This window comes from Vicugna pacos, chromosome 32 (assembly GCF_048564905.1).
Source record: "Vicugna pacos chromosome 32, VicPac4, whole genome shotgun sequence".
Lineage (NCBI taxonomy): Eukaryota > Metazoa > Chordata > Mammalia > Artiodactyla > Camelidae > Vicugna > Vicugna pacos.
The window spans coordinates 23,610,298-23,636,241 of record NC_133018.1 but is presented as its reverse complement, the minus strand read 5'-3'; the positions used below and the strand labels follow the sequence as shown (position 1 = coordinate 23,636,241).

Here is a 25,944-nt window from a genome sequence, read left to right as displayed (position 1 = left end):
GATAAAGATGTGAGAAAAACAAGGCCTTGAAGGTTAAGCAGCTTTATGACCAAGGGGTCAGATACCGAAAGCGCGCTCTGGCGGCAGCCAACGGCCAGGCAGACAGCGAGCAAGGCTGGGGCGCGCGCCCAGTGGCGTCCCCCGCACGGGCCCTGGGTGCCCCCAGGGCAGCGCTCACACGGGACGCAGACTTCTCCTACAGCGGGTGACAAGAATAACTGCAAGTACAACACCGCGCTGCGTGACGAGGTTGTTATTCACAGAACATTTAGAAGGCAGAAGGGCACAGCTTTTTATAAAAGTTTTTTAAAATTTTGGAACTTGTAGGGCTCCAATTACACACACAAAAATGTTCAGAATACCTGCTTTCCTTTTCTGAGGACAAAATATAAAAGGCACCGCAATACTGAACACCCCTAACAAGCACACGGCCCAGGCAAAGCGCAGCCACGCGGCCAGGGAGCGCTCCACGTGAGAGGCACCCAGCCCCGCTCCGAGGGCCTTGCGCCCCGCCGCCGCCGCCCGCTCACACAGGCTGACAGCGGGCGGCGGCGGCAGGGAGGGGACAGGATGGAGGCGTGCAGCTAGGTGACTCGCGCTCGCTCTCCCGGGCGCCTGCCCCAAGCCGGCCTGGCCGACACTGGGAAGAATGCCTTACTGTTTTTCCACCTTGATGAATCTTCTCTGCTTGCAAAATTCTTCCTGAGAAGGACAGTAAGTTGGAGTCAAAGCTCAAACCCCAGTCTCGAAGCTCCCTCTGAACGTTATCATCTCTGTAAATTTAACACATTTATACGCCATTAAATGCAAGGAAACACAGCAAAACGGCTGCACGTGCAACGAGAGACCGACTGCAACTACAGCACACGTCACTGCTTCTCAGGACCGAAACCCCAGCAAGGCTGCCGGGAACGCAGGACAGTCTGCTCTCTCGTCACACGTTTCCCCTTGTGACACCCTTTAAAGTCCTGATGCCCAAACTATCTCCTCAAAGTAAACACGATACCATAACGAGAAGACAGCTTTGTCCCAATTTCACCTCCTAGTCTTCTTCTTCTTCTAATACAAGAATCAGAAATACCACAGGCTACCACCAGGTTCACCTCAATTATCCCTGACAGACAGTAGCCTCCCTTAGAAACAGAAAGAACACCCCCCCAAATAGCACAAATACAAATGAAAACAAACTCCTCTGTCACCCCCACAAACCCACACAAAATAAAAATGGAAACCGCCCCCCAGAGCAGCACAGATGCCTTACTTGTGGATGTAATCGATCAGCCTTCCCACTTCCCGCTGCCTCTGTTCTGGAGTTAACCTCGTATGAACAGCCAAGTCTTTCATCACATTAAAATCATTGCGCATTTTATCGGTTAGACCTTCAAGCAGAACATTGAAAGGTAAATGGTCAGAGGAACAAGCACAAGTGCCGCGAGAGCAGGGCGCGACACGCGAGAGAATCCCGAGGAGACCGAGCAGGTGCTGGGCTCGGGGGAGGGGTGCTGCGTGGCTTGACACACAGCGGGCAGATGCGCTCGAGGCTCCGGTCGGCGGTACCTGTCAGGTAGCAGAGCTCAGGAATAAGCATCGCAGGGCCAGGTAACAAGCCGCCAGGGCCTCTCCTCCTCTTAGGCTGGCTGACCAAAACCGGCTGCTTCAAGTCGGTGATTTCTTGGTTATATTGCTATTCAAGGGAAGAAAGGGATCACTGTTCAGAGTAAATGCCTTAGTAACATGTCAATGGGCAAAAAGGCTTTTAAAATGAAGAACTGATGCCAACAGCACGGCTGATATCAGTTTCCAAGTAAAGTACAAAACTTGTGTTTTTAATCCTACGTAAAACAGGCTGTGATTTATGTATTTTGCTGAGTATCTCATCTTTTTTCCTAAAAAAATTAGTCACGGATAGTAAGGCTCCGAGTCTGACTTTTAGTCAGCTCTCTTTACTGCACTTTTTGATTACGTGGTTTAGAAACAGCAGTCTGTGTGACTCCAGGCCTTCGGCTCAGAACAGCTTTGCCACAACTACTCGCGTCACAGTGAGGACTAGTTCACAAACGAGCCTCACCATCAGACAACGCAGGGAAGGGGAAGAGTGTGCGCGTGACAGGACATGTTTAATTAGGAAGTTTCCACAAGACGTTGATACTGTGAAGCTGAATTTCAATTTAGCAGTATGAAATTTCCCAGCTGAAGATTCCCCACAAGTAATCACTAAGATGAGTTTTTACAACTTATAAAGAAACAAAAATGCGAATGTTCCTGATCTAAGGGACGTTGTGAGACAGCTCCTGGGCCCCCGGCTCAGCCCTGCGGTTCGAGGCCACGGCAGACTTTACCGGCGTTATCTGCACTAGACTCTCGGGCTCCGTGCCTTAAAGATCCGCTTTCCCATCATCTCCTGTACCCTCTTTCTAGCATCTTTTAATGTCCTGATTAATTCAGCTCCAATTTCTTATTAAACAAAAATCACACATCTCCATTTAGTGTACAAGAGAGTAGTATCATCACGGCCATTTCATGTGTCTTGGTCTCTCAAGAGGCTAAGGCACTTGTCCCTTCCTCATTCCTAGCATGCGGACGAGGTTGCCACCTACTGCCATGAAATAAGAGACCACAAAATCTAGCCCGTCACTGACTCTGTCTTACGTTCAACTCTTCACCAAGCATCCAGGGGAAAATTATTTCAGAACAGAAAATTCCAAGTACAATGCGCACAACTGGCCCCATCCCCATGTATCCGTACTATCTATTTTATCGCACTCTTCTCCTCATTAGGGGTCTAGTACCAGCCCCCTGCTCACACACTGCTTACTTTGGTGCACACATGCAGAAACGTGGCAGTGGTTTCAGGAGGGTCCCTATTCTCCATTTCACCAAAGAGCCTTAAGTGCGTAGTTCTTAATTAAGGAGCTTTGGGATTCCGCCCCGATTCTATATTCTCAGTGCCTAAGTGACAGCCTGTCAGTTCTTTTAACACTTCCCCCTAATCTGAAAAACTAGCACTTTCATTTGTTTAATATTACTCTTAAACTTTTTTTTAAACTGATTGACTAATGATCTTCCCTTCCAAAGGCCCTCCTCTCCCACTGTCTCCTAGATACTATCTTCAATGCATCAGATCGAAGCCATCACTTATTACTAAAACTGCATTTCTACTAGGAAGTTCTAAGACTGCCCTGATTCTTTCATATACCCCAACGCCACCCCCTTCTGACTGATCGTAGCCACTAGACACCTTTATTCCTGGTTCCCAGAAGAAATCAGCAAAGCTGGGATGTAAGCCTCAGAACAAGAGTGGAACGCGCAGAGTGCTCTGGGCGAGGAAGTCCCGTGGCCGTAACAGGGGGCTGGGGCAAGTGGCGACACGTAGATCAGCAAGGGAGCAGGGTCACACCGCTTGGGGACTCACTGGGTAAAGAAAAATGAGCTTACTAGGCAAGTCACAGGAGCAATGGGCAGCCACTTAATTACTCTGGGTAGAACAGAGGTAGTATCAGATTTGTATGAGTTTGAAAATGTAAAGTTTAGAAGGCATGAGAAATGAAAAGTAAGAGACTAGCTGAACAAGTGAGAGAAGTGGAGCCTAGAAGGAAGATGGCAGCCACTGAGAAAGAGAAAAATGAAGGTACTTCGGGGGGGGGTGATGGGCTCTGACAGCTAACTGGACAGGTAAGGGAGAGAGGCACGGAGGTCTGAGCAATGTCTGAATTACCCATTATTCATTTGCTCATTCCAGTACCCAAGGGCCTAGCTAGGCACTGGGCTGTGCAAACTGCAAAGTCCCTGACTTGGTGGAAGTGACATTCCCTGCACTGATGAAGAGCACTGCCCCAGGGCCAGGTGAGGGGACGGCGCATGTCCAGTGCTAGTCACATGCAGGGTATCCCTGAGCCATCCAAATATTTATAACAAGTAAGTTTAGACATGTCTAGGGCTAGAGCTAGAAATGTGAGAATTGTTAACATATCATATCTGAAGTCTCAGCATAGACTGGAGAGATCACCTAGAATATATCCCAGTAACAGGGGACCTGAGGCAGAACCTTTAAGGATGTCAATGTTTACAAGGCCACTCGTGAAAGATATATTCAAAGTTCTGAATGAGAAAAAGCTGAAATCTAGGATACTTTATCCAGCAAGGCTATCCCTTAGAAGGAGAAAGAACTTCACAGACAAGCAAAAACTAGAAGAATTCATCAATTGTAAACCTATGCTGAAAGAAATACTGAAAGGTCTACTCAAAATGGAAAAGCAGCAGGATGCTATAGAAAAGAGAAAGCCATAATTGGAAAGGCGATAACCACAATGAGTTATAACAGAATAAACATGAAGACGTAAAACAGGACATTAAAATCATTAAGGGTGGGAGAGGGGAGCAAGAAACAGATTTTCTTTCTTTTTTCTTTTTTTTTTTTGTTCTTTTTAGGATGGGTTTGAGCTTATATGACTATCAGTTTAAAGGAAACAGATATAGTAATGGGTTAATATACTTAAAAAAAGGGTAACCACAAGTCAAAAAGCACGTAAGAGTCACAAAAACCAAAAAGAAACCAAGATAATAATATAAAGGAAAATTATCAAACCACAAAAAGAAAAAGAAAAAACAAAGAAAATATCAAAACAATTGGAAAACTAAGTTCAAAATAGCAATAAACACATATCTATCAATAATTACCATAAATGTCAATGGACTAAATGCTCCAATCAAAAGACAGAGCAGCAGACCAGATAATAAAATAAGAACCTACAACATGCTGCATACAAGAGACCCACTTTATAGGGAGGACACACGCAGATTGAAAGTGAGAAGATGGAAAAAGATATTCCATACAAATGGAAATGACAAGAAAGCAGAAGTAGCAATATTGATTTCAGACAAAATAGACTTTAAAATAAAGCCCATAAAGAAAGATAAAGAAGGATGCTATATAATGATTAAAGGAGCAACACAAGATGAGGATATTACACTTGTTAACATATATGAACCCAATATAGGAGCACCTAAATACATAAAGCAAGTATTAACAGACATAAAGGGAGAAATTAATAGGAGCACAATCATAGGAGACTTTAACACCCCATTAACATCATTGGACAGATCTTCCAGACAAAGAGTCAATAATGCAACAGATACTAAATGACACAACAGAACAGTAGGACTTGGTTGATATTTTCAGAACATTACATCCCCCCAAAATAGAATATATGTTCTTTTCAAGTGCACATGGAACATTTTCTAGGACAGATCATGTACTCAGGCACAAGAGAAGCCTCAACAAATTTAAGATAGAAATTATTTCAAGCATCTTTTCTGACCATGATGCCATGAAACTAGAAATCAACCAGACAAAAACAAAGGAGAAAAAAAATGACAGCATGGAGATTAAACAACATGCTACTAAAAAAACCAATGAGTCAATGATGAGATCAAAGAAGAAATTAAAAAATACTTTTGAGACAAATGACAATGAAAACACAATCACACAAAATCTATGAGATGTAGCAAAAGCAGTCTGAAGAGGGAAGTTCATAACAATAGAGGCCTTTCTCAAAAAAGGACAATCTCAAATAAACAATCGAACCTACCATCTAAAAGAATTAGAAAGTTGCACCCCAATGTTCATAGCAGCACTATTCACAACAGCCAAGACATGGAAACAGCCTAAATGTCCATCAACAGACAACTGGATAAAGAAGATGTGGTATATTTATACAATGGAACACTACTCAGCCATAAAAACTGACAACATAACACCATTTGCAGCAACATGGATGCTCCTCTAAGTGAAGTAAGTCAGAAAGAGAAAAATACCGTATGAGATTGCTCATATGTGGAACCCACAAACAAAGCATAAATATGAAACAGAAATAGACTCATAGACATAGAATACAAACTTGTGGTTGCCAAGGGGGCAGTGGGTGGGAAGGGATAGACTGGGATTTCAAAATTGTAGAATAGATAAACAAGATTATACTGTATTAGCACGGGGAAATATATACAAGCTCTTATGGTAGCTCACAGAGAAAAAAATGTGACAATGAATATATATGTTCATGTATAACTGAAAAACTGTGCTCTACACCGGAATTTGACACACTGTAAAATGATTATAAATCAATAAAAAATGTTTTAAAAAAGTGACAAAAAAAGAATTAGGTAAAGAAGAGCAAACAAAAAGTCAGCAGAAGGAAATAATAAAGATCAGGGAGAAAATAAACAGAGATTAAAAAAAATACAAAAAAATCAATCAAACCAAGAGCTGGTTTTTTGAAAGAGTAAACAAAATTGACAAACCTCTGGCCAGGCTCACCAAGAAAAAAAAGAGAGCGAGAGCACAAATAAACAAAACAAGAAAGGAAAATGGAGAAATTACAACCAATACCACGAAAATACAAAGTATCATAAGAGAATACTATGAGCAACTGTGTGGAAACAAGCTGGACAACCTAGGAGAAATGGACAAGTTTCTGGAAACACAGAGTCAACCAAGATGGAATCAAGAAGAAACTGACCAACTGAACAAACCAATCACCAGAAATGAAATAGAATTAGCAATAAAACACCTCCAAACAAACCTGCAAACAAAAGTCCAGGACCAGATGGCTTCACTGGGGAATTGTACCAAACATACAAAGAACTCATACTGGTCCTTCTCAAAGTCTTCCAAAAGACTAAAAATAAAAAGGAGGGAGTACTCCCAAACTCATTCTATGAAGCCAACATCACCCTGATACCAAAACTAGATAAAGACACTACCAAAAAAGAGAGTAACAGGCCAATATCACCGATGAACATAGATGTAACAATCCTCAACAAAATATTAGCAAACAGAATCCAACAGCACATAAAAAAGATCATACACCATGATCAAGTTGGATTCATCCCAGGGACACAAGAATGGTTCAACATACACAAATCAATCCATCTAATACATGACATCCACAAAAGGACAAAAAAAAACCCACATGATCATCTCAACAGATGAATCAAAAGCATTTGATAAAATTCAACACCCATTTATGATAAAACCCTTACCAAAGTGGGTATAGAGGGAACATATCTCAACATAATAAAAGCTATTTATGATAAACCTACAGCCAACATATTACTCAATGGTGAAAAACTGAAAACGTTCCCACTAAAATCTGGGACAAGACAAGGTTGCTCACTCTCACCACTTCTATTCAACACAGTCTTGGAAGTCCTAGCCACAGCAATCAGGCAAGAAAAAGAAAATAAAGGGATTCAAATTGGAAAGAAGAGGTAAAACTGTCATTACATGTGGACGACAGGATACTATATATAGAAAACTCTAAAAGCTCAACACAAAAACTACTAGAGCTAGTAAAAGAGTTCGGCAAGGAAGCAGGATACAAGATTAACATACAAAAATCAGCTGCATTTCTTTATACTAACAATGAAGCAACAGGAAAAGAAAGTAAATAAACAATCTCTTTGGAAATTGCATCCAAAACAGTAAAATACTTAGGAATAAATCTGACCAAGGAGGTGAAGGACTTATACACGGAGAACTACAAAACACTGGTTAAGGAAATTAAAGACTTAAAGAAATGGAAAGATATCCCATGCTCTTGGATTGGAAGAATCAATATTGTTAAAATGGCCATACTGCCCAAGGCAATCTACAGATTTAATGCCATCCCTATCAAATTACTCAGGACATTTTTTTACAGAACTGGGACAAATGATCCTAAGATTTATATGGAATCACAAAAGACCCAGAATTGCCAAAGCAACAGTGAAGAAAAAGAATGAAGCTGGAGTAATAACCCTCCCAGACTTAAGACAACACTACAGAGTTCCAGTAATCAAAACAGCACGGTACTGGCATAAAAACAGACATATGGATCAATGGAACAGAATAGAGAGCACAGAAATAAACCCACAGACCTACAGTCAATTAATCTTCAACAAAGGATGCAAGAATATACAGTAGAGAAAAGACAGTCTCTTCAGCAAGTGGTGCTGTGAAACTGGATAGCAGCATATAAATCAATAAAGTTAGAACACTCCCTCACTCCACACACAAAAATATACTCAAAATGGCTTATAAAGACTTAAATATAAGACATGACACAATAAATCTCCTAGAAAAAAAACATAGACAAAACATTCTCTGACATCAATCTTAGCAATGCTCTCCTAGAGCAGTCTACCCAGGCAATAGAAGAGCAAAATAAACAAATGAGACCTAATTAAACTCATAAGCTTTTGCATAGCAAAGGAAACCATAAGCAAAACAAAACGACAATCTATGGAATGGGAGAAAGTGTTTGCAAATGATGCAGCTGACAAAGTCTTAATTTCCAGAATATACAAATAGCTCATACAAGTTAACAAAAAAAACCCAAACCACTTAATCCAAAAATGGGCAGAAGACCTAAACAAGCTTTTCTCCAATGAAGACATACAAACAGCCAACAGACATGAAAAAATGCTCAGTATCGCTAGTTATCAGAGAAATGCAAATCAAAACTACAATGAGGTATCACCTCACACCAGTCAGAATGGCCATCGTTCAAAAGTCCATGAACGATAAATGCTGGAGAGGCTGTGGAGAAAAGGGAACCCTCCTACACTGCTGGTGGGAATGTACTTTGGTGCAGCCACTATGGAAAACAGTAGAGATATTCCTCAAAAAACTAAAAATAGACTTACCATATGATCCAGCAATCCCACTCCTGGGCATATATCAGGAGGGAACTCTAGTGTGAAAAAATACATGCACCCCAATTGTTCACACAGTACTATTTACAATAGCCAAGACATAGAAACAGCCTAAATGTCCATTGACAGATGACTGGATAAAGAAGATGTGGTATATTTACACAATGCAATACTACTCAGCCATAAAAATAAAATAATGCCATTTGCAGCAACATGGATGGATCTGAAGAATGTCATTTCAAGTGAAGCCAGAAACAGAAAGAAAAATACCATATGATATCACTCAAAGGTGGAATCTAAAAAAAAAGGACACTATGAACTCATCTACAAAACAGACTTAGTATAACAATCTCATGGTTACCAAGGAAAGAGGGTGGGAGGGGATAAATTTGGGAGTTTTGAGATTTACAAATGCTAGCCACTATATATAAAAACAGATTTTAAAAATGTTTCTTTTGTATAGCACAGGGAACCATTCAGTATCTTATAATAACTTTTAATGGAAAAAATACGAAAATGAATATACGTATATACATGTATGACTGTATAGGTATGTATATGTAGGACATTGTACTGTACACTAGAGATTGACACACTGTAATTGACTGTACTTCAATAAAAAAATGAAAAATAAAATTAAAAAAGGCCACTTATGGAGAAATAAGCAGGCATTTAGATTTTTAACATTTTTTATTGATTTATAATCATTTTACAATGTTGTGTCAAATTCCAGTGCAGAGCACAATTTTTCAATTATACGTGAACATATATATATATTCATTGTCACATTCCTTTCTCTGTGAGCTACCATAAGATCCTGTGTATATTTCCCTGTGCTATACAGTATAATCTTGTTTATCTATTCTACAATTTTAAAATCCCAGTCTATGTCTTCCCACCTCCCACCCCCTTGGCAACCACAAGTTTGTATTCTATGTCTATGAGTCTATTTCTGTTCTGTACTTATGCTTTTTTTTTTTTAAGATTCCACACATGAGCGATCTCATATGGTATTTTTCTTTCTCTTTCTGGCTTACTTCACTTAGAATGACATTCTCCAGGAGCATCCATGTTGCTGCAAATGGCATTATGTTGTCGGTTTTTATGGCTGAGTAGTATTCCATTGAATAAATATACCACATCTTCTTTATCCAGTTGTCTGTTGATGGACATTTAGGCTGTTTCCATGTCTTGGCTATCGTGAATAATGCTGCTATGAACATTGGGGTGCAGGTGTCTTTTTGAAGTAGGGGTCCTTCTGGATATATGCCCAGGAGTGGGATTCCTGGGTCATATGGTGAGTCTAATTCCTAGTTTTTTGACGAATCTCCATACTGTTTTCCACAGTGGCTGCACCAAACTGCATTCCCACCAGCAGTGTAGGAGGGTTCCCTTTTCTCCATAATACTGGCCAGAGAAGGGGAGAATTTTCCCTGACCTTGCTTCAGGTTTAAATCAAACCTTCAAATGATGTCCTTTTTATATCTGCTGTTGATACATACCACTTCTTCCATCCCTGGTAGTAATTATTAAAATAAACCACAGCAAACTGCTAAAACTCATTTCTCACAGTAACATCTGACACCCAGAACAATCTAAGCCAAACATGGTTGGGTCCTCAAGGAATTTTCAGAGGCTGCAAACAGCAGCAGGGAAATCAAGCTGAGACAACATGACCCTTGGCCTATTCTCATTTTGCCCATATTAACACCAATTCTTAACATGGCCGCTCAGAGAACCACTTCCCTCCAGAGTGGCACCTGACCTCATTCACAGGAGAGCAGCTGAAAGTCAGGCAACGGCACAAAGACATTTCAAAGGTCTCTAGCAGATGTATACTTCTGACACAAAAATACATAATAGTTCATTTATTCCACTTTTTAGAAAAAGGAAATGATCTAAGAGTAGAAAAATGAGATAAATTTTAGCACTTCAAAGACAAGTGATAAGATTTTAACTGAGGTGTTTTCTTGAAACACTTTTCCTGCACTTTTAACAGAGCACATCAAATGGAATGTGACCTGCTAAGGACCTGGGGACAGATCTGCTTAACTCTGAACGCTGAAACGTCAGTAAGCATTCCCATGCAAACCCTTCATTTTCTTCTGGTTGGTACTTCATCTTTCTTGCTACTATTTGCCTCTGTTTTTTTTCCAATTTAGCGTCAAAAGCTAGAATCATCTTTATAAAACTGGTGATAGAAAAGCACCCAAAAAACTGACCTCACCTGCATGAAACAAGTCTGTCTGAATTCTGTCAACATGTGAAACAAAAGTTAACTGTTAACACACATGCAGATTTATCATAACTGATGTTAAGGGTTTAAAGATCTTCAGCCTCCCACTGCCGGATAAAGTGGAAAAGAACACTGTTGGTTATGCAATGAGGGGCAGCATGGTAAGCTGTTAACTAGTACTGTTTACTGTCCATTATCCTGTTTGTCCTCCATGTGCTTAAATTCAAGAGTAACCTCATTCTATTGCAGAAAAGGAACCAGGACAGGGTACATCTCATTTGCTAATGAGCTACGTTGCAACTACCTTAATGAACGTTTATATACAGCTTTAAAAGCAACTTGTTCCATATATACACCTTTAGAATTTCACTGCAGATTTTTCACTACAGGTATTTCAGATTTCCCCTAAGGTCTAAGCACTTCAACATTAAAAAGATAAAAATCAACATTAACTCCTTACCTTCCTGTAGTACTCTAAGAAACTGACTTCAGAGCCATCGGCTTTCTTAAAGGTACTCTTTGGATTCTGGTCCCAGTCAATATCATCCACTCTGTACGTTTTATTGTTGTACCTATGGACCAGGTGAGATCTATTGGTATCTGATTAAAACGTGTAGAAATATTATTAAATAAAAAAGAGAGGCTAGATGGTATGCATTCTCTAAAAAATAAAACTTCAAATCACTTGGTAATATATAGTATTACGGAAAGAGGAAAGGAAAATAATTTCTTAAAGACTATGCTAAATGGATGGGGAAGCAACTAAATTACTATTAGAAAATAAAATTGAACTACAAAGGGTAGAAGTCATTGGATGGATATGTGTCCTTTTCAGATGAGAATACTCCCCGAAAACTCGTGTTCTTGAGAAAGGTTATAAGCACCCTCCCCCCACTTCTGTGCCACTGTCACTGAACTTAAGCCCACTTTCTTTCTGTCTCATATTACAGGACTGGAAAGCAGCAACAGCTTAAGACTTGTGACATTGTGAATTTGCATCACTGAACATCTTACTTGGTCAGAACAATTAGACCTATCAGTTCTTTAGAAACTTGTTCTTGAAACTTATGTTCTTCGGTTTGATGATACAAGTTGAACATGAAATCCAGAACAGTTTCACTTCGAAGGACTTTATGGCTGACATCCGTGCAAAGCATGATGTTATTTTCATACTGAAGAATAGAGGTAGTGAAGCCAGGCCAAATCACCAACCTGTCAAACAGAGCGAGAGCCATGAAGTAACCTCTAGGAATATCCAAACACGTTTTGCACGTATCAAGTTTTGGTTTTCACCTTTAGTAACTGGATCCGAAAGTACAAGTATGAGTAAATTTATTTTTTTCTAGGTTTTACACGGTCCCAGATGAAGACTTACCATTTTAAGATCTTCAACAATGAATGCTATTTTATATTATAATACTTTTCCAAGCTTCATTTGAAATTGACACTTCATTAAACTATTCCTTAATATTGACCTAAGACTTGAAAAAGCTGCCAGCCTAACGGAAAGCGCCTCCAGTAAGAAGCCCAGCCTCGTGAGCAGCAGTCTTGAGACACCAGAGTACCTTCTGAAGCAGCTGTCAGCTGATGAATTTTGTTCCCTAAGAGCAAATACAAACTTCGTGTAGGCCAACTCTCTCTGCTTCCCCAGTGAAGGATGAGGATCACGTGACTTTTAAAATCCAAGTATTCTGGGATGCATCCTTTATTATTTAAGCCGAGTTAAACGTTCACCTAATGTGATGTGTACCATTAACAGCCACAGAAAATTTGATCATTTTAAAATAGGGCATCACTTTCAAAGTTGTAAGGAACAGAAACTTCCCACTTCATACAAACCTATGATTTGGAATATCAATTGGGTCACTTGGGTTGTAATAATTCCGTCCAATTTGTTGCAAATTCATGATCTTCAAAAGCCTAGAATTTGAAAGGTCAGGATAGTGAACACTGGTAAGCATCTCTAACACTACAATCAGAGCGGCATATTGTTTAGAGCAGGGGTTGGCAAACTACAGCTTGTGGGTGGGCCAAATCCAGCCCACCTGTTTTCTGTACGGCTGGGAGATACTCTTTTTTGTTTTTACATTTTTTAACGGTCAAGAAAAAAACCAAAAGATTAATCAATGATGTATGAATCATATGGAAATCAAATTTCAGTGTTCTCCAGTAAAGCTTAATTGGAACACAGTCATGACCTTTCATTCATATACACTGACTGTTTCTGTATTTCAACGGCAGAGCTAAAGAGCTCAGACACAGAACCTAAAATGTTTACTATCTGGCCCTTTGCAAAAAGTAGTTTGCCAACCCGTCATCTACAGAAAAATAAATCTTCCATTACACTAATTTAAATAAGTATCCACCAAAACAGATATCCTATCACCAGTGGCAGGTATCTATGCCCAACTTAAAAAGGTAAATCAGAAATCCAAGGATCATGTTTCAGTACCATTCCTGTCAGCTTCAGCCTCATCCAGACTGCTTCCCACTGAGCAGGGGGATGGGGGAGGCGGTCTTCATCAAGTGCATGTTCTAAATTCTGGATTTGGAAAATACAGCGTCCACAATGAAAGTAAATTATAGAGCCCGCAGTATGTGTCCTATGATGGAGCAAATAAATCTGAACAGACCTAAATCCTGTCCTGTTTCCTGAACAGGTATCCACAGTAGGGGAGAAGGAAAGCAAAGCTAGCGATAAACTCCTGAGAGAACACGGTTCTTAACATAAGCTCAAGTACGATTTAAAGCATGTAATGTCAACACGAGTAGGGAAGTCAGAGACAGAACACTTGCTTAAACAGCAAGTAAATGAGGTTTATATCGGTACATCACACCTAAAAACAATTAAAATTCAGAGTAACCCAACGATCCAGCCATTGTAAAGTCTAGGTAATAAGTACGCAGGTACTCAATTGTACACGTCTTTCGACTTTTGAGTATGTTTTAAAATTTCTTAATAAAACGCTTTTAAAAGTACTAACATACCTCCTAAAAATAATATTGTAGAACTGCAAACACGTCGGGGACGTCGGCGGGAGCTCGTTTGTTAAGGTGATCATTATTCTCACGTGCTCTCCGTTTCGGGTCTGACTGAAAACTTCAGTAACCTGAGTGAGCCAAGGCAGTGGAAAACCAAATTTTAATTATTAAAATAAGCCCAATCACATAACGCCTGCTTAATAAGGCAACAATGAAAAGTACAGGAAAGTTTTAAATTAGGTAAAAAAAGACTGGCTATCAGAAGAGAGTGACGGAGTGCCTCATTATCACTTAACTGTAATCGTGAAGTTACTCAGATGGCCCTGAGAACGCTGCGAGTGCCCACGTGCCCTGCGGGCACACCACACGCGTAGCAGACAGGAGACCCTGGGCTCTGAGCGCTGCCCCAGGCTGAGGCAGCTTTGCTCTGAGGTGGAGATACCCATCCCCCCTTCCCCCAGCCCGACATCTGAAATAACCTTGTGCTGTAGTCTTTTAGGTAAAAATAGTATCGTTCCATCAAAAGCATGACACCTTCCAATTAAATCTTCGTGTTGAAAAAGAAGAGCTGAGCGGAGTCTTCTGGCTTCCATCAGTGGGTTATAGTCAACATGGTACTGATACAAGGCCCACTGGGGGCGGGATGTCAGTCGAAAATGGTTAGTGCTCAGCCTTACTATAATACCTGAAGAACCTGTAAAGGGAGGTCACTTTGCAATTAGCAAACAGTCAAGTTTATTCTTTCTTGAAATCTTCCCTACCACGACAAGGCAGACAGCTCTGCCAACGGGCTCAGAGCAGCAGACAACACGGAAGTTCTCAGACATCTGACCTGGGGACTACCAGCCCACTCCGTTAAATTACTAAAACCATACACTTAGAAATAAACCCTCCCTAGGCTAAGTAACTTACAAGAGAACCAACAAAATCTCTTCACAGCAAAAAGCTTTAAAAGAAACAAGTGATCTACGCAGTGCACAGTAAAACCTTTCAGTGAAGCCGAAGGCATCTATAACCGATTTCAAAACCCAAAGGGAGAGGAAAGCAGAAAAGCCAGCCATGCAGAATCTTTGGCCAAATGTGCTTTTTCACCCCAGTAATGCATCACATAAACAAATACCTAAATTAAAAGTGCTTCAGTTCACCGTCCTGTGTACTTGGAAAGTCATCTCATGAAGCCATAGTTAATAATTAACCCACCTGTTTTTGATTCTTTAACATGATCTAGGTTCTGCCTTGTATTCACACCAAGATCGTGGAAGTCTCTACGGCGACCCCCTCTCTCTGACAGAGATAATTCCTGAAATCCGGCGGATATCTGGAGTTCTTTAAAATAAAAATAAGCAAATAATAAAAAGTTACACACCTAAGGAGTATGAAGCGTGAAATGCAGGATGACAATTTCCAAAGCGGTGCACTGCCTGGACCCAAAGGTTCCTGAGGGGCTGACAACCACGGGGAGCACCCCATCAGACGTTTCAGGGACCTGCCAGCCAGAGGAGAGAGTCACTTCTCAGCTGCAGCCTTTTCCACGAAGGCCTTTCTCGTCACTACCCCGGGCAAACCCAGCTCCCTGACAAGACACACACACCATCGTGACTACTGGAAGGAGTCAAGAACTCAGGAGCATGCTTGTCGACTGGGAGATTATTTTTCTGTACTGTAGGTCTGATAACCACCTACGGGCCTTAACAACAGTATTTTCCACAATTTTATGACGTAATTATAGCAATAGGAACTGGTAATTCATGCGATTTAAATGTGCAACCTGAAACAGAAAATGTTAAGTCTAAAATGTCACTTCCTCACTAAGCCCCTCAAGAACCAGCAGAATAGATGGGATGGGCCCATGTATATCCTGGGCCATGAAACACATCTACTGGGATAGTTAACTACCAGTTTGTGCTTAGTTGCAAAAACTGTGCTTAAAATACCCTAAATTATTAAGTCCTTTAGTCTGTGGAAAGTTAAGCATCTCGTATCAATAGCATGATGTGGGTTTTGTAAGCAAGTGTTACATCCTAGCTTTCTCCTTGTGTGGCAGAGCCTGCTGACTACCCAATAACCAATCTTCCATTCTTCTTTAAAAAGTTTATTTTGGGAGTAACATGCCTAATAGGCTAGAATTTCCACCTTCCTGGCAGGTGAGGATGGCCTAAGAGGCTGATGCAGGAATTAACCGGACGACACTTCTGGGAAGGCACCTCTGGAGTCACTAAGCTGGCTGTTACGTGCTCCCCGCCCCTAGCTGCCAGTCCCACCTGGAATCTGGATGTGATGGCAGGAGGGAGCTCAAGCACACATTCTGAACAAAACCTGAGTCTTGATGGCAGAGGTCACGGACTCAGGAGGAGACAAAAAGACAAAAGAGCCCAGTTCTCTTCTGACCACAAATGTCCAAACTAGCCCAGAACTGCCGGCTTCTGGACTTCTTCGTTGGAGAAGTAGTGTAGCTTAAGCCAACTATATCAGTTCCCGGTACACCGTGGAAACAAGTTATTCTAGTATGAGCTTCAATTTCTTCTCCTGAAAAACTGATGATAAACTTTACAGGCATGTAGTGTTTTAAATGAGAACGTCGTTGATAAAGCTCTTTAAAGGTACACTAAATGTGTTGATTCCTGCGCCTCCTGATTTTCACGGGCTCTGCTTAGAAATCCTTTAAATATGTAACTGTTTCCATTTGTCTCCCTTGGCAAACTTTGTATCCCAAAGACCTTCAGTTTAAGTAACACATGGATCAACCACATTAACAAAGGTCAGGTATACTGAATCCAAGCTGACAGCAACAACAGGTCATAAAGCCTTGATTTGAATTTTTCCCTGAAAAATTTGAGTTTCTCTTGAAAAAAAATTAAATTCTGGCTACCAAAACCTGATTGCAAGTTTCTGAATGTAAACAATGATGAAATCTGTTCCCCTTGCTACGTATAATATCGCTATTATATTTCAGTCAAAGCTTGATTAACTGTCAATCTAGAAAGATGACAGATTTCAAAATGGATACAACTGGAAACCTTGCTAATTCCAGCTGCCAGAGTGACTTATTAAAAACACAGACCAGTTCTTGCTACTGTTCTATTTAAGTCCTTCAACGTATCCACACTCCTAACAGAGTGAAAATTCAAGGTCCTAAGCAATGTCTCATTAATGATAATCTGTTAGAGCCATTATTCAAATTTCTAAAACATTTGAACATTTGCTGTAACAAGCACTTCTCAGATATAACACTTCTAAGAGCAGTGAAAGGTGGTAAAACAGGGCCTTGTCACCTGAGGGTTATTTAATCCTACCCTTACCTATAAAGCCAGGTACTTTTTACAGATAGGGAACTGAGTTTCATAGAATTAAATTCATGAATAACTGTTAAGAATTTTTAGTGAAGATCAATACAGAGAATATTTAGATTTCGGTATTTCCTGCCATTTTATTTGCATTTTAAAGTTGAAATAAGGAAATGTTTTTAAAGCAGCTTTGGCATATCTTCTCATACAGTTATATTTCATTCAATGCAGTTTTGAATATGCTGAACACAGCTAAACATGTCAAATAGTCTAAGTTTCAACCGGACTGAAGTGAAGAACAAAGCAGGAGGCATCACACTTCCTAACTTCAAAATATACTGTTCCACTATAGTCATTAGAACAGTGTGGTACTGGCACAAAAAAAGCCACACAGACCACTGGAACACAATCAAGAGCCCAGAAATAAACTCAAGCATATATGGTCAGTTAATATTTGACAAAGAAGCAAAAAATACTCAATGGGAAAACATGACAGTCTCCAATGGTGGTAGGATAACTGGCTATACACATGAAAAGAATGAAACTGGAGCCATATCTCACACCACTCACAAAAACTAACTACAAATGGATTAAAGACTTAAATGTAAGACCTGAAACCATTAAACTCCTAGAACAAAACATAGGGGAAAAAAGCTCCTTGACATGGATCTCGGTAATGATTATTTTAAAAAATGTGACACCTAAAGCACAAACAACAAAATCAAAAATAAACAGGTGGGACTACAAACTAAAAAGCTTCTGCACAAGAGAAGGAACCACCATCAACATGAAAGACAACCCACAGAATGAGAAAAATATCTGCAAACCTTCTATCTGATAAGGGGTTAACAGCTAAAATATATGAAGAATTCATACAACTCAACAGCAAAAAGCCAAATAAGCCAATTTTAGAAACGGACAAAAGACCTGAATTGACATTTCTCCAAAGAAGACACATGAAAGACCAACAGGTACATGAAAAGATGCTCAACATCACTAGTCATTAGGGAAATGGAAATTAAATCCACAAAGAGGTATCACCTGTTAGAACGGCCATCATCAGAGACAAGTGATGATAAATGCTGGCAGGGATGTGGCGAAAAGAATCCTTGTGCTCTGCTGGTGGGATTTTAAACTGGTGCAGCCACTCAAAAAATTAAACACAGGACCACCACATGATCCAGCAATTCTACTTCTGGCAATGTACCCAAGGGAAATGAAAATATTAACTCAAAAAGATACCTGCACCTCCATGTTGGTAGCAGCATTATTTACAATAGCCAGGACCTGGAAACAATTTAAGTGTTCATTGATAGATGAATGCATAAAAAAGTTGTGCATATATACAATGAAGCATTATACAGCCATAAAAACTGAGGAAGGCTTACCACTCACAACAGCATAGATGGACCCTGAAAGCATTATGCTAAATGAAATCAGTTAGAGAAAGAAGATACTGTATGATCTCACTTACATGGGTAATCTCAAAACAGAAACCGAAACCAGACCCACAGAAACAGAGATCAGACTTGTTACCAGAGGCAGAGGGTAGGAGAAGAGAAACTGGAGGAAAGTGGTCCAGACGTGAAACTTCCAGTTGTAAGACAGAGCAGCACGAGGGATACAATGTACAACATGAGGCCTACAGCTAACACCCCTGTAGGCTGTACGGGATGTTTGTCAAGAGAGCAAATTCTAAGAGTTCTCACACAAGGAGAAATTCCTTTTCCTGTTTCCTTTCAACTGTATCTTTATCAGAAAACGGTGTTTGCTGAACCTAATGAGGTAGCCATTCCACAGCATCTGTAAATCAAACCACCATGCTGCATGACCTTAAACTTACCCAGTGACACACATCAATTATCTCCCAATAAACCCGGTGGGAAAAACAAAAGCAAGTGATTCGGAGGTGCTTCTTGGTGAGTCACTGGTTTTAGCACTTGACTCCCCTTCTGGATTTGTTCTCATCATTTCTGACCTCTGAAGATTCTCCAACTCTCTTGCCAGATCAAATGGATTTTTTAAAAAGATATTTTAAAATCTAGCACATTAAGGTATGTAGTTGGAGACTACCTAGCCTGCTATAATGCTGGATACAGAATTCTTACTTGGGTTATATTTTGAAACTCATGCAAGTTCAAGTTTCTATCATTAGAATCATTTGTAGCTTACTACAATACATTTAAACAGGATAGACTGTATCCCACTGTTCACTTTTTAGATTAAATGGGTAATTAAAAAAAAAAAGAACTGAGGCATCTAGGCAAGATGACTGGATAAAATCCTATAAATTAAAGATTAATGCCCAGAATGACTTGTCATCAGGCACCTTAAAAAATAAAACAGCTTATAGTACCACAAGAGTAAGATATGTAATTAGATATATGACGTAACAAAAGACCTTCTGTCTTCCAACTGGGTCTTCAAATGAAACACTATTAATGGATGCATTTTTCCTGAAAATTTTCTATACAGAAAATACATACATACACATACATGTATTTACTAAAAATACAAAAGTAATTCTGTTTTACAACTCGTTTTCATTGCAGGCAGTTTTCTACATTCTTGAAAATGCCTAACTGATACTCTACTGTTAAAGCACAGGAGGTTTCACCTCTCAGTTTCCAGTCGGGGGGTATTGCCTCTAGGTAACACCCTCACACAAGTCCTGTACTCACCCAGCATCTGGGTGCACTCCCATGAATGAATTGCTAATGAGAGTGTAATGATGCACACGTTACAAATGTATCCAAAGGTCAGTACAACTAAACAGCCCTACACGGAGCACAAGTTCTGGCTCCACAGTTGCCAACACTGGCAGAAAGCAAAATGGAGAGTAAGCAGAAAACAACTGCTCCGGTTTAATTTAAACGTAACGACAAGGCTACCATTCTCAGTGGCCTTTGTGGCTTTCAACGCGCTGCCATTTCCTCTGTCCACTTTCCCACCAGCTTGGGAGCATCACAGACTCACAGCACTCAGCGTGCCAGAGACGCTCCTCTGTCAGGTCAGAAAGTTTCCAGGCTGTCTTCTGACACTGACAGTACCTGTCACAGGTCACTTCAGACTGCGTCAAAACTGACTTCAGATTCAGCCATGTTTTCCTCTGATTTTCTGGATGTCGTTGGTTATGACCAAATATTTGGAGTACACGGAAACTCACTGCGAGGCAACAAGCAAGGACCCAGCTTTGTCTGCTAGTTTTCCATTTGTCTCAACACTATTTTACTGAATAGCCCATTTCCCATTCCCACCCCAGGGCATAAAAGCCAATATTACTACATTAATTTCCTGTAAAGGCATACAGGTCCGTTTTTTCCTGTACCAAAACCAAGCTTAATAACTTTCGGAGACTCTCAAACCAAGCATCCAAATAATTCATTTCTGCAACAATGCAGTAAAAAGCACAATTCTGGGAATCAGAACTGGTGTTTTAACTCTACTGGCTCTCACAACGCCGACTTGCAGCTAGGAAAACAGGATAAACCAAGACATGTAAAAACTTTTTATAAATCAAAGTTACAAATGTTCAAGAGCTTTGATGAAATCACTAAAGATACCAAGAGAATGTTCTAAAATGGCTTACTAACGCATAGCGAGCAAATTAACAGTAAGTTTAGAATTTACTTGCTTTGTGACAGCCAGTGCGGGGCTCCGGGGTACTCACTCCCTGCACGCTCCGTTTGCCCCCAGCAGCAGCAGGCTGCACAGAGAGGTCCCGCTACACCTCAAAGGACGGCTGGACCTCTCTCTCTCACTGAGGAGTGGTGCTTCCTGTCCCGTGCCCAATGTCACAAACGTACACACGACATCTTTCACTCTTCCTTCACCTTGTGACTTGGCTGTCGCTCCTATGGCTCCCCTCTGCCGTCCGCGGCCAGCCAGCTCCCCTTCTGCCGGTGGCGGCTGAGGTCCAGGCTGGACATGACCAGGCTGCTGGCTCTGCAGTCACGTGTGAACAGAGAACAGTGTCCCTTTTATGTCAAGAGGTCACAGACATCAGAGGAAGTAACTAGTCTTAAACAAGTCTAAGGCATTCAACCAAAACTGACCTAAATTAGTAATCAAATATTTTATTCTCATAAAGGAATTTCTTCAAGGGTCACCAATTTAACTGAGAACCAGCTTCCAAAATCCTCAGGAATAGAACGTGATCGTCCTTGTTCAGTTCCTGTCTCCCTCACAGGGCAGTTGTTTAACTGTGACAGCCGATGCTAACACAGGCCTCACAACGGTCTGCTCTCAAGAAGGCCTTCTGTAGTTAGAAAAGCGACCCGCACTCACCACAGTGGCGCCCACGTGCTGCACCGTCTCCTGACCACGGGCCCTTCCGCGTGCTCTCGCTCGGGCTCTCCCAGTCATCTTCCTTTTTCTTGAGAGGACATAAATTACCAAGACAATGCTCAACTGAGTGTTTTTACAATGTTGCCTTTAAACTGATTTAGTCAAGGTTCTAAAACTCCTGGGTAATTTTTATCCCTAAACTTTAAACACAGTATCTTTTTTGCCGGGAGGGAGGAAGAAACTTTTTATTCACAGATGACATAATTGTGTACATAAAATATCAAGAATTTACCAAAAAAAAAAAAGACTACTGAATCTGATGTTTCTATGTTGATATTGTATCCTGAGACCTTGCTAAACTTAACACATTGTATCTTAAGGCAATGTCCCTACTTTCAACAAATTTAAGTGACCCTGTGCTAGGTGGTGGCACTGAAATAGAAGACTTATGCTAAGAGTACTTCATTTTTCTACTGATTTATTACAAAGAGATTCAGGAGGGTAAAACTGTTAAGAGATGTTGTTGGTGACTACCTCCTTCCTTCACACCTGTTATGTATGTAATCTACTGTGAAAGTCGGCACTGATGCCAAGTTTCCTGCCAGAACCTTTATACAGCTTACACATACAGACATCCTCCTGGATCGCCCCACAATTCTATGTGTAGCTCATGCCTTCTACCACATCATTTATGTCCCACAATTTCATTCTTGGTAAGGGGCATCACCATTCACTTTGTCTCTAAAGAAAACAGTCATTTATCTCTAAACTACTCCTAGCAAATCTGTTCAACAATTCTCTCCATTCCTTCAACAACCCCATGTTAATGAGTACCTACTGTGAGCCAGGATCTGTGTTAGGCATCAGATAACACAATCATGTACAAAAGGTTCCCCAGTCATCCCCCGACCACAGAGCAGAAAGCGGTATCATCAGGTTACCATCAGCAGAGACCTCAGAGCTAGACTATCCAAATCCTACTCCTTCACATAAGTGACCTTGAGCAAATCACATAACCTGTGACTCACATCCTTACTTGTAAGAGTTATAATAACCTACACCACACAGGCCAACTGTGCGGCTCAAGGAGAACCCACACAAAGCATTTACAGGGTGCCTGGCACATGGAGAGCACTCAGCAAGTATGAGCCCTGGTGGAAAAGGCAGAGAAAATCATCACTACAACTAATTTAACCAAGGAAATAAGCACTGTGTTCTCACAAAAAGGAAAGCAGGAGAGAATTTACATACTGAAGAGGCCTGCCTCCAATGAAGCGAACATTTAAACTGAGCTGCAGGAGGACTGGGAACTGGGAGGAGGCACCACTCTTCGGCCAAGAGGGGACAACCCACGACTAAGTGCTGAGAGCTTGGCTTGTCTAGAGAACTGCAAGATGCCCAGTGTGACTGCAGTGTAACGAGCTTGGACTTAACGCTCAAATCAGGGAACGTCACTGAAGGTTCTAAAGGGGGACAGGTTATGACATCATTACATTTCAGACCACTCTGCTTTAAGTCAGGATATCTTTCTTCTGAGGCTTTTTGTTCCAAGACAATCTTCCTAGAAAATCCATGACAAATCTAATGACACTGTCCACGTCTAAAGACCTCTTTGACTTCCTATCCTGTTCCAAAAGGACTAAAAATACATTGGCTAACTGTAAAAACCTTTGCAATCTAAGTCAGCAATTTCCAAAGTGGGCTACATTACACAATATGCTGAGGCGCTAGCATATTATAACTGATTTTAACACCATTATAAAACATTCTGTGTTTATACTACCTACATGAGACAATGGCCGTCCATACGTAGCTGACACACTGAGCATACTGGTGTATACTCCCAACTCTGGAGACGTCTGGTTTAGACTGCAGCAAACACTGCTTTCCTCCACTCACACCAGCCGTCGTAAATTCCAGGAGTCACTCTGTCTCACGGCACATGCTTTGCTCAAGTGCCTCCCCCTCCCGTCTAAACTGGAGGGGCCCGGCTCATCCTTCAGGGAGCAGCTCGGAGGCCGCCTCTCCCACCCTCCTCTACAAAGCCGTCTGCGGGGCTGCCACCACGCTGACGGGACGCGGCGGCCTCCTCGCGTCCACGCACACACCTCAGCGCTCCTCCGGGCCGGCGCAACCGCAGGCGGGCCCTCCGCTCCGCGGCCCAGAGCCTGGCGACCGAGCAGTGGCTGCGTGGGCGAGCTCCAAGAGCCCGGCAGTGAGTGGCGCCGCCGCCCCGAACGGGGCTCTCCTCACACGACGGCCTTAGCTCTGGAAGCGCGCTCCCCGCCCGCCGCGCCTGGGACCCGGAGGGAACGCGCATCGGACGAGGCGCTTCCTCCCGCCCGGGCCCGAAGCTGGCGTTCGCAGGCTCCGGCGGCCCCAGGGACCGGGGAGGGACCGCGCGCCCCGCCGCAGCGCTGCGGGGCGCGGCTGTGCACCCCCGTTCTGCCCCCGCCCCCCGCCCCAGGCCGGACCGCGAGCTACACTGCCACCCCCGAGACGAGGAGCCCAGCCGGTGTTCACAGCCAGCTGGACGCCACCCAGGTCACGCCGGCCTCCACCCCGCGGCACCGGCGCCCCAGGGAGGCCGGCCGGCCCGGCCCGCCCGGCCCGCCCCCGCCCGCGCCCGCTGAGGGCTGAGCGCTGAGGGCGGAGGCCCCGGGGTCCGCGCCGCCGAGGGGCTGTGTGGCCGCAAGGTGGACGCCCCGCCACAGGGCCGCGGCCTCACCAGACCCGCAGGCTGCAGCCGCAGGGAAACCGCCGAGCCCGACTGGCGCCGGGGCTGGTCCGCAGCGACGCCCTCGCCCCCGCAGCCGCGCCCGCAGCCGCGCCCGCGCCCTCGCCCGCGCGGCACTAACAGTCGCGCTGCGCCGCCAACGGTTACCTCGCGCCGGATCCCTCCGCGCCGGGACTCGCGACTTCGTGCCCCGACGTCGGCCCCGCAGAGCCGCGCCGCCCGCGCTCACCGAGCTGGCCGTGGTGGGCTCCCGCTCCTGGGCGACTGCGGGGCGCCCGAGCCGGCGGAAGCGCGCCGGGCCCTCTTTTCTGGGCGGGTGGACACTGATTCCAAGGGGTGAACTGCACGGCACGTGAGAGCGAGCTAACGGCATGGCGGGCGCGGGCCCGTGCTGCGCGCTGATTGGCTGCCGCGCGGATGGCGGTTTCGATGGGGCGCAGGCGGAGGCAGGGCCAGAATAGCCCGCCCCCGCCTCGCTAGGCCCCGCCCCCGCCTCGCTAGGCCCCGCCCCCGCCTCGCTAAGCCCTCCCGCAGCTGGCCCCGGCCTCGGGTTGTACCTGCAGCTCACGTGACCGCACGTGGGCGAGGATTGCGGTGGGCTTGGTCCCATCGCCGCTGGTGGAGCAGGGCTGAGCACGTAACACGCCCTCGGTAAATGGAAATTGTGACCAGGTGTGTTCTGAGCGTCCTGCTGTTAAAAAGTGGACTTAATCTTGGGCTGGACCCTTAAAATTGTAAGGTATTTCATTTATCAAATAAGAAAACAAGATTTGAATTTTGCCCCCCCCCCGAAACTAAAACTGCATTCTGGAGCCAAAAAAACAAAAACAAAAACAAAAACCAGGTGGCCGTGTACCTACACATTTCACTTTCCAAATCAACACACGGTGGAGTGAGCGCATGCGTGTTAACGTGCATGACAGTGGTTCTAACTTGACCTGCATGAGGATCACCTGGAGGGCTGGTTGACCCACAGACTGCGCAGCTCCCGCCATTCCGATTCAGCGGGTTCAGTCCGGCGGGCCCGCTCGCTTGCACCTCTAACAAACTGCAGAAATGCTGCTGCAGCTGGTCCACGTCATGTTGATAACAGAGGCACCGAGCTGGGTGCCCTCAACAGTTCGTTTCCTTGTTGGGAAAAAGCAGTACTGTTAAAACTATTATAAAGATTATAAACATAGAAAGGAATTATTTCTCCGGCTGGGAAGTGGGACGAATGGTGACCATGTGATTAGTGAAGTCCAGTAATAATTCAATTGCTTCTGTATAATGGAGTTTAGGAGGTAGTCCTGTAGGGACTTGCTTTAAAGCTGCGTTTCTACAAGAAACGTATTGTTTTATTCATACTTGAGTGTATACTCCGGTGGGGGGAGGGGGTGGGGAGAGGGCGGACGTCTCCCCAAGCCACCTCCCCAAGTCCTGCAGCCTGACCATCTGTGGGATAAAAGGAGCAGGCTAGATTTCAGTGTTTCCCACAGTATCTTGATTATAAACATCCACTGGGGGAACTTCTGAAAAAAACACGTGCCCAGGTAATCCTGAGTCAGCAGGTTTGGGATGGAAGCAAGGTGTACTCTTTAAACAAGTGACACCAAGTGATTCTTAGGCTCAGAGAAGCTTGAGGAATTTGAGGCAAGATCTGTGAACCTGACATCTCCCACACTTAAATAATTTCTGAGAAAAGAGAAGACACTTGGAGTGAGGAGTAGTTTGGGAGGAAATGACCT

At 43.0% G+C, this 25,944-nt stretch overlaps 1 protein-coding gene across 3 annotated transcripts in view; it reads right to left on the bottom strand.

The window, feature by feature from the left end:
* PIWIL1 (piwi like RNA-mediated gene silencing 1) overlaps positions 1 to 24,310 on the bottom strand; it is a 35,503-nt gene extending 11,193 nt beyond the window's left edge. For 2 of the 3 annotated variants that reach the window (XM_072953356.1, XM_072953355.1), the window contains exons 1-12: positions 23,589 to 23,603; positions 21,481 to 21,568; positions 21,027 to 21,138; positions 15,110 to 15,235; positions 14,389 to 14,603; positions 13,916 to 14,037; positions 12,767 to 12,847; positions 11,942 to 12,139; positions 11,388 to 11,499; positions 1,558 to 1,684; positions 1,262 to 1,379; positions 659 to 773 (exon numbers count right to left, since the gene is read on the bottom strand). In XM_072953356.1, coding sequence (XP_072809457.1) covers positions 659 to 773; positions 1,262 to 1,379; positions 1,558 to 1,684; positions 11,388 to 11,499; positions 11,942 to 12,139; positions 12,767 to 12,847; positions 13,916 to 14,037; positions 14,389 to 14,603; positions 15,110 to 15,235; positions 21,027 to 21,138; positions 21,481 to 21,558 — 1,404 coding nt within the window. In that variant the 5' untranslated portion in view covers positions 21,559 to 21,568; positions 23,589 to 23,603. Of the gene's footprint in view, positions 1 to 658; positions 774 to 1,261; positions 1,380 to 1,557; positions 1,685 to 11,387; positions 11,500 to 11,941; positions 12,140 to 12,766; positions 12,848 to 13,915; positions 14,038 to 14,388; positions 14,604 to 15,109; positions 15,236 to 21,026; positions 21,139 to 21,480; positions 21,569 to 23,588; positions 23,604 to 24,208 lie in introns of those variants that run through there. The other variant, XM_072953357.1, reaches the window with a different exon arrangement.
* Positions 24,311 to 25,944: the final 1,634 nt, after the last annotated feature.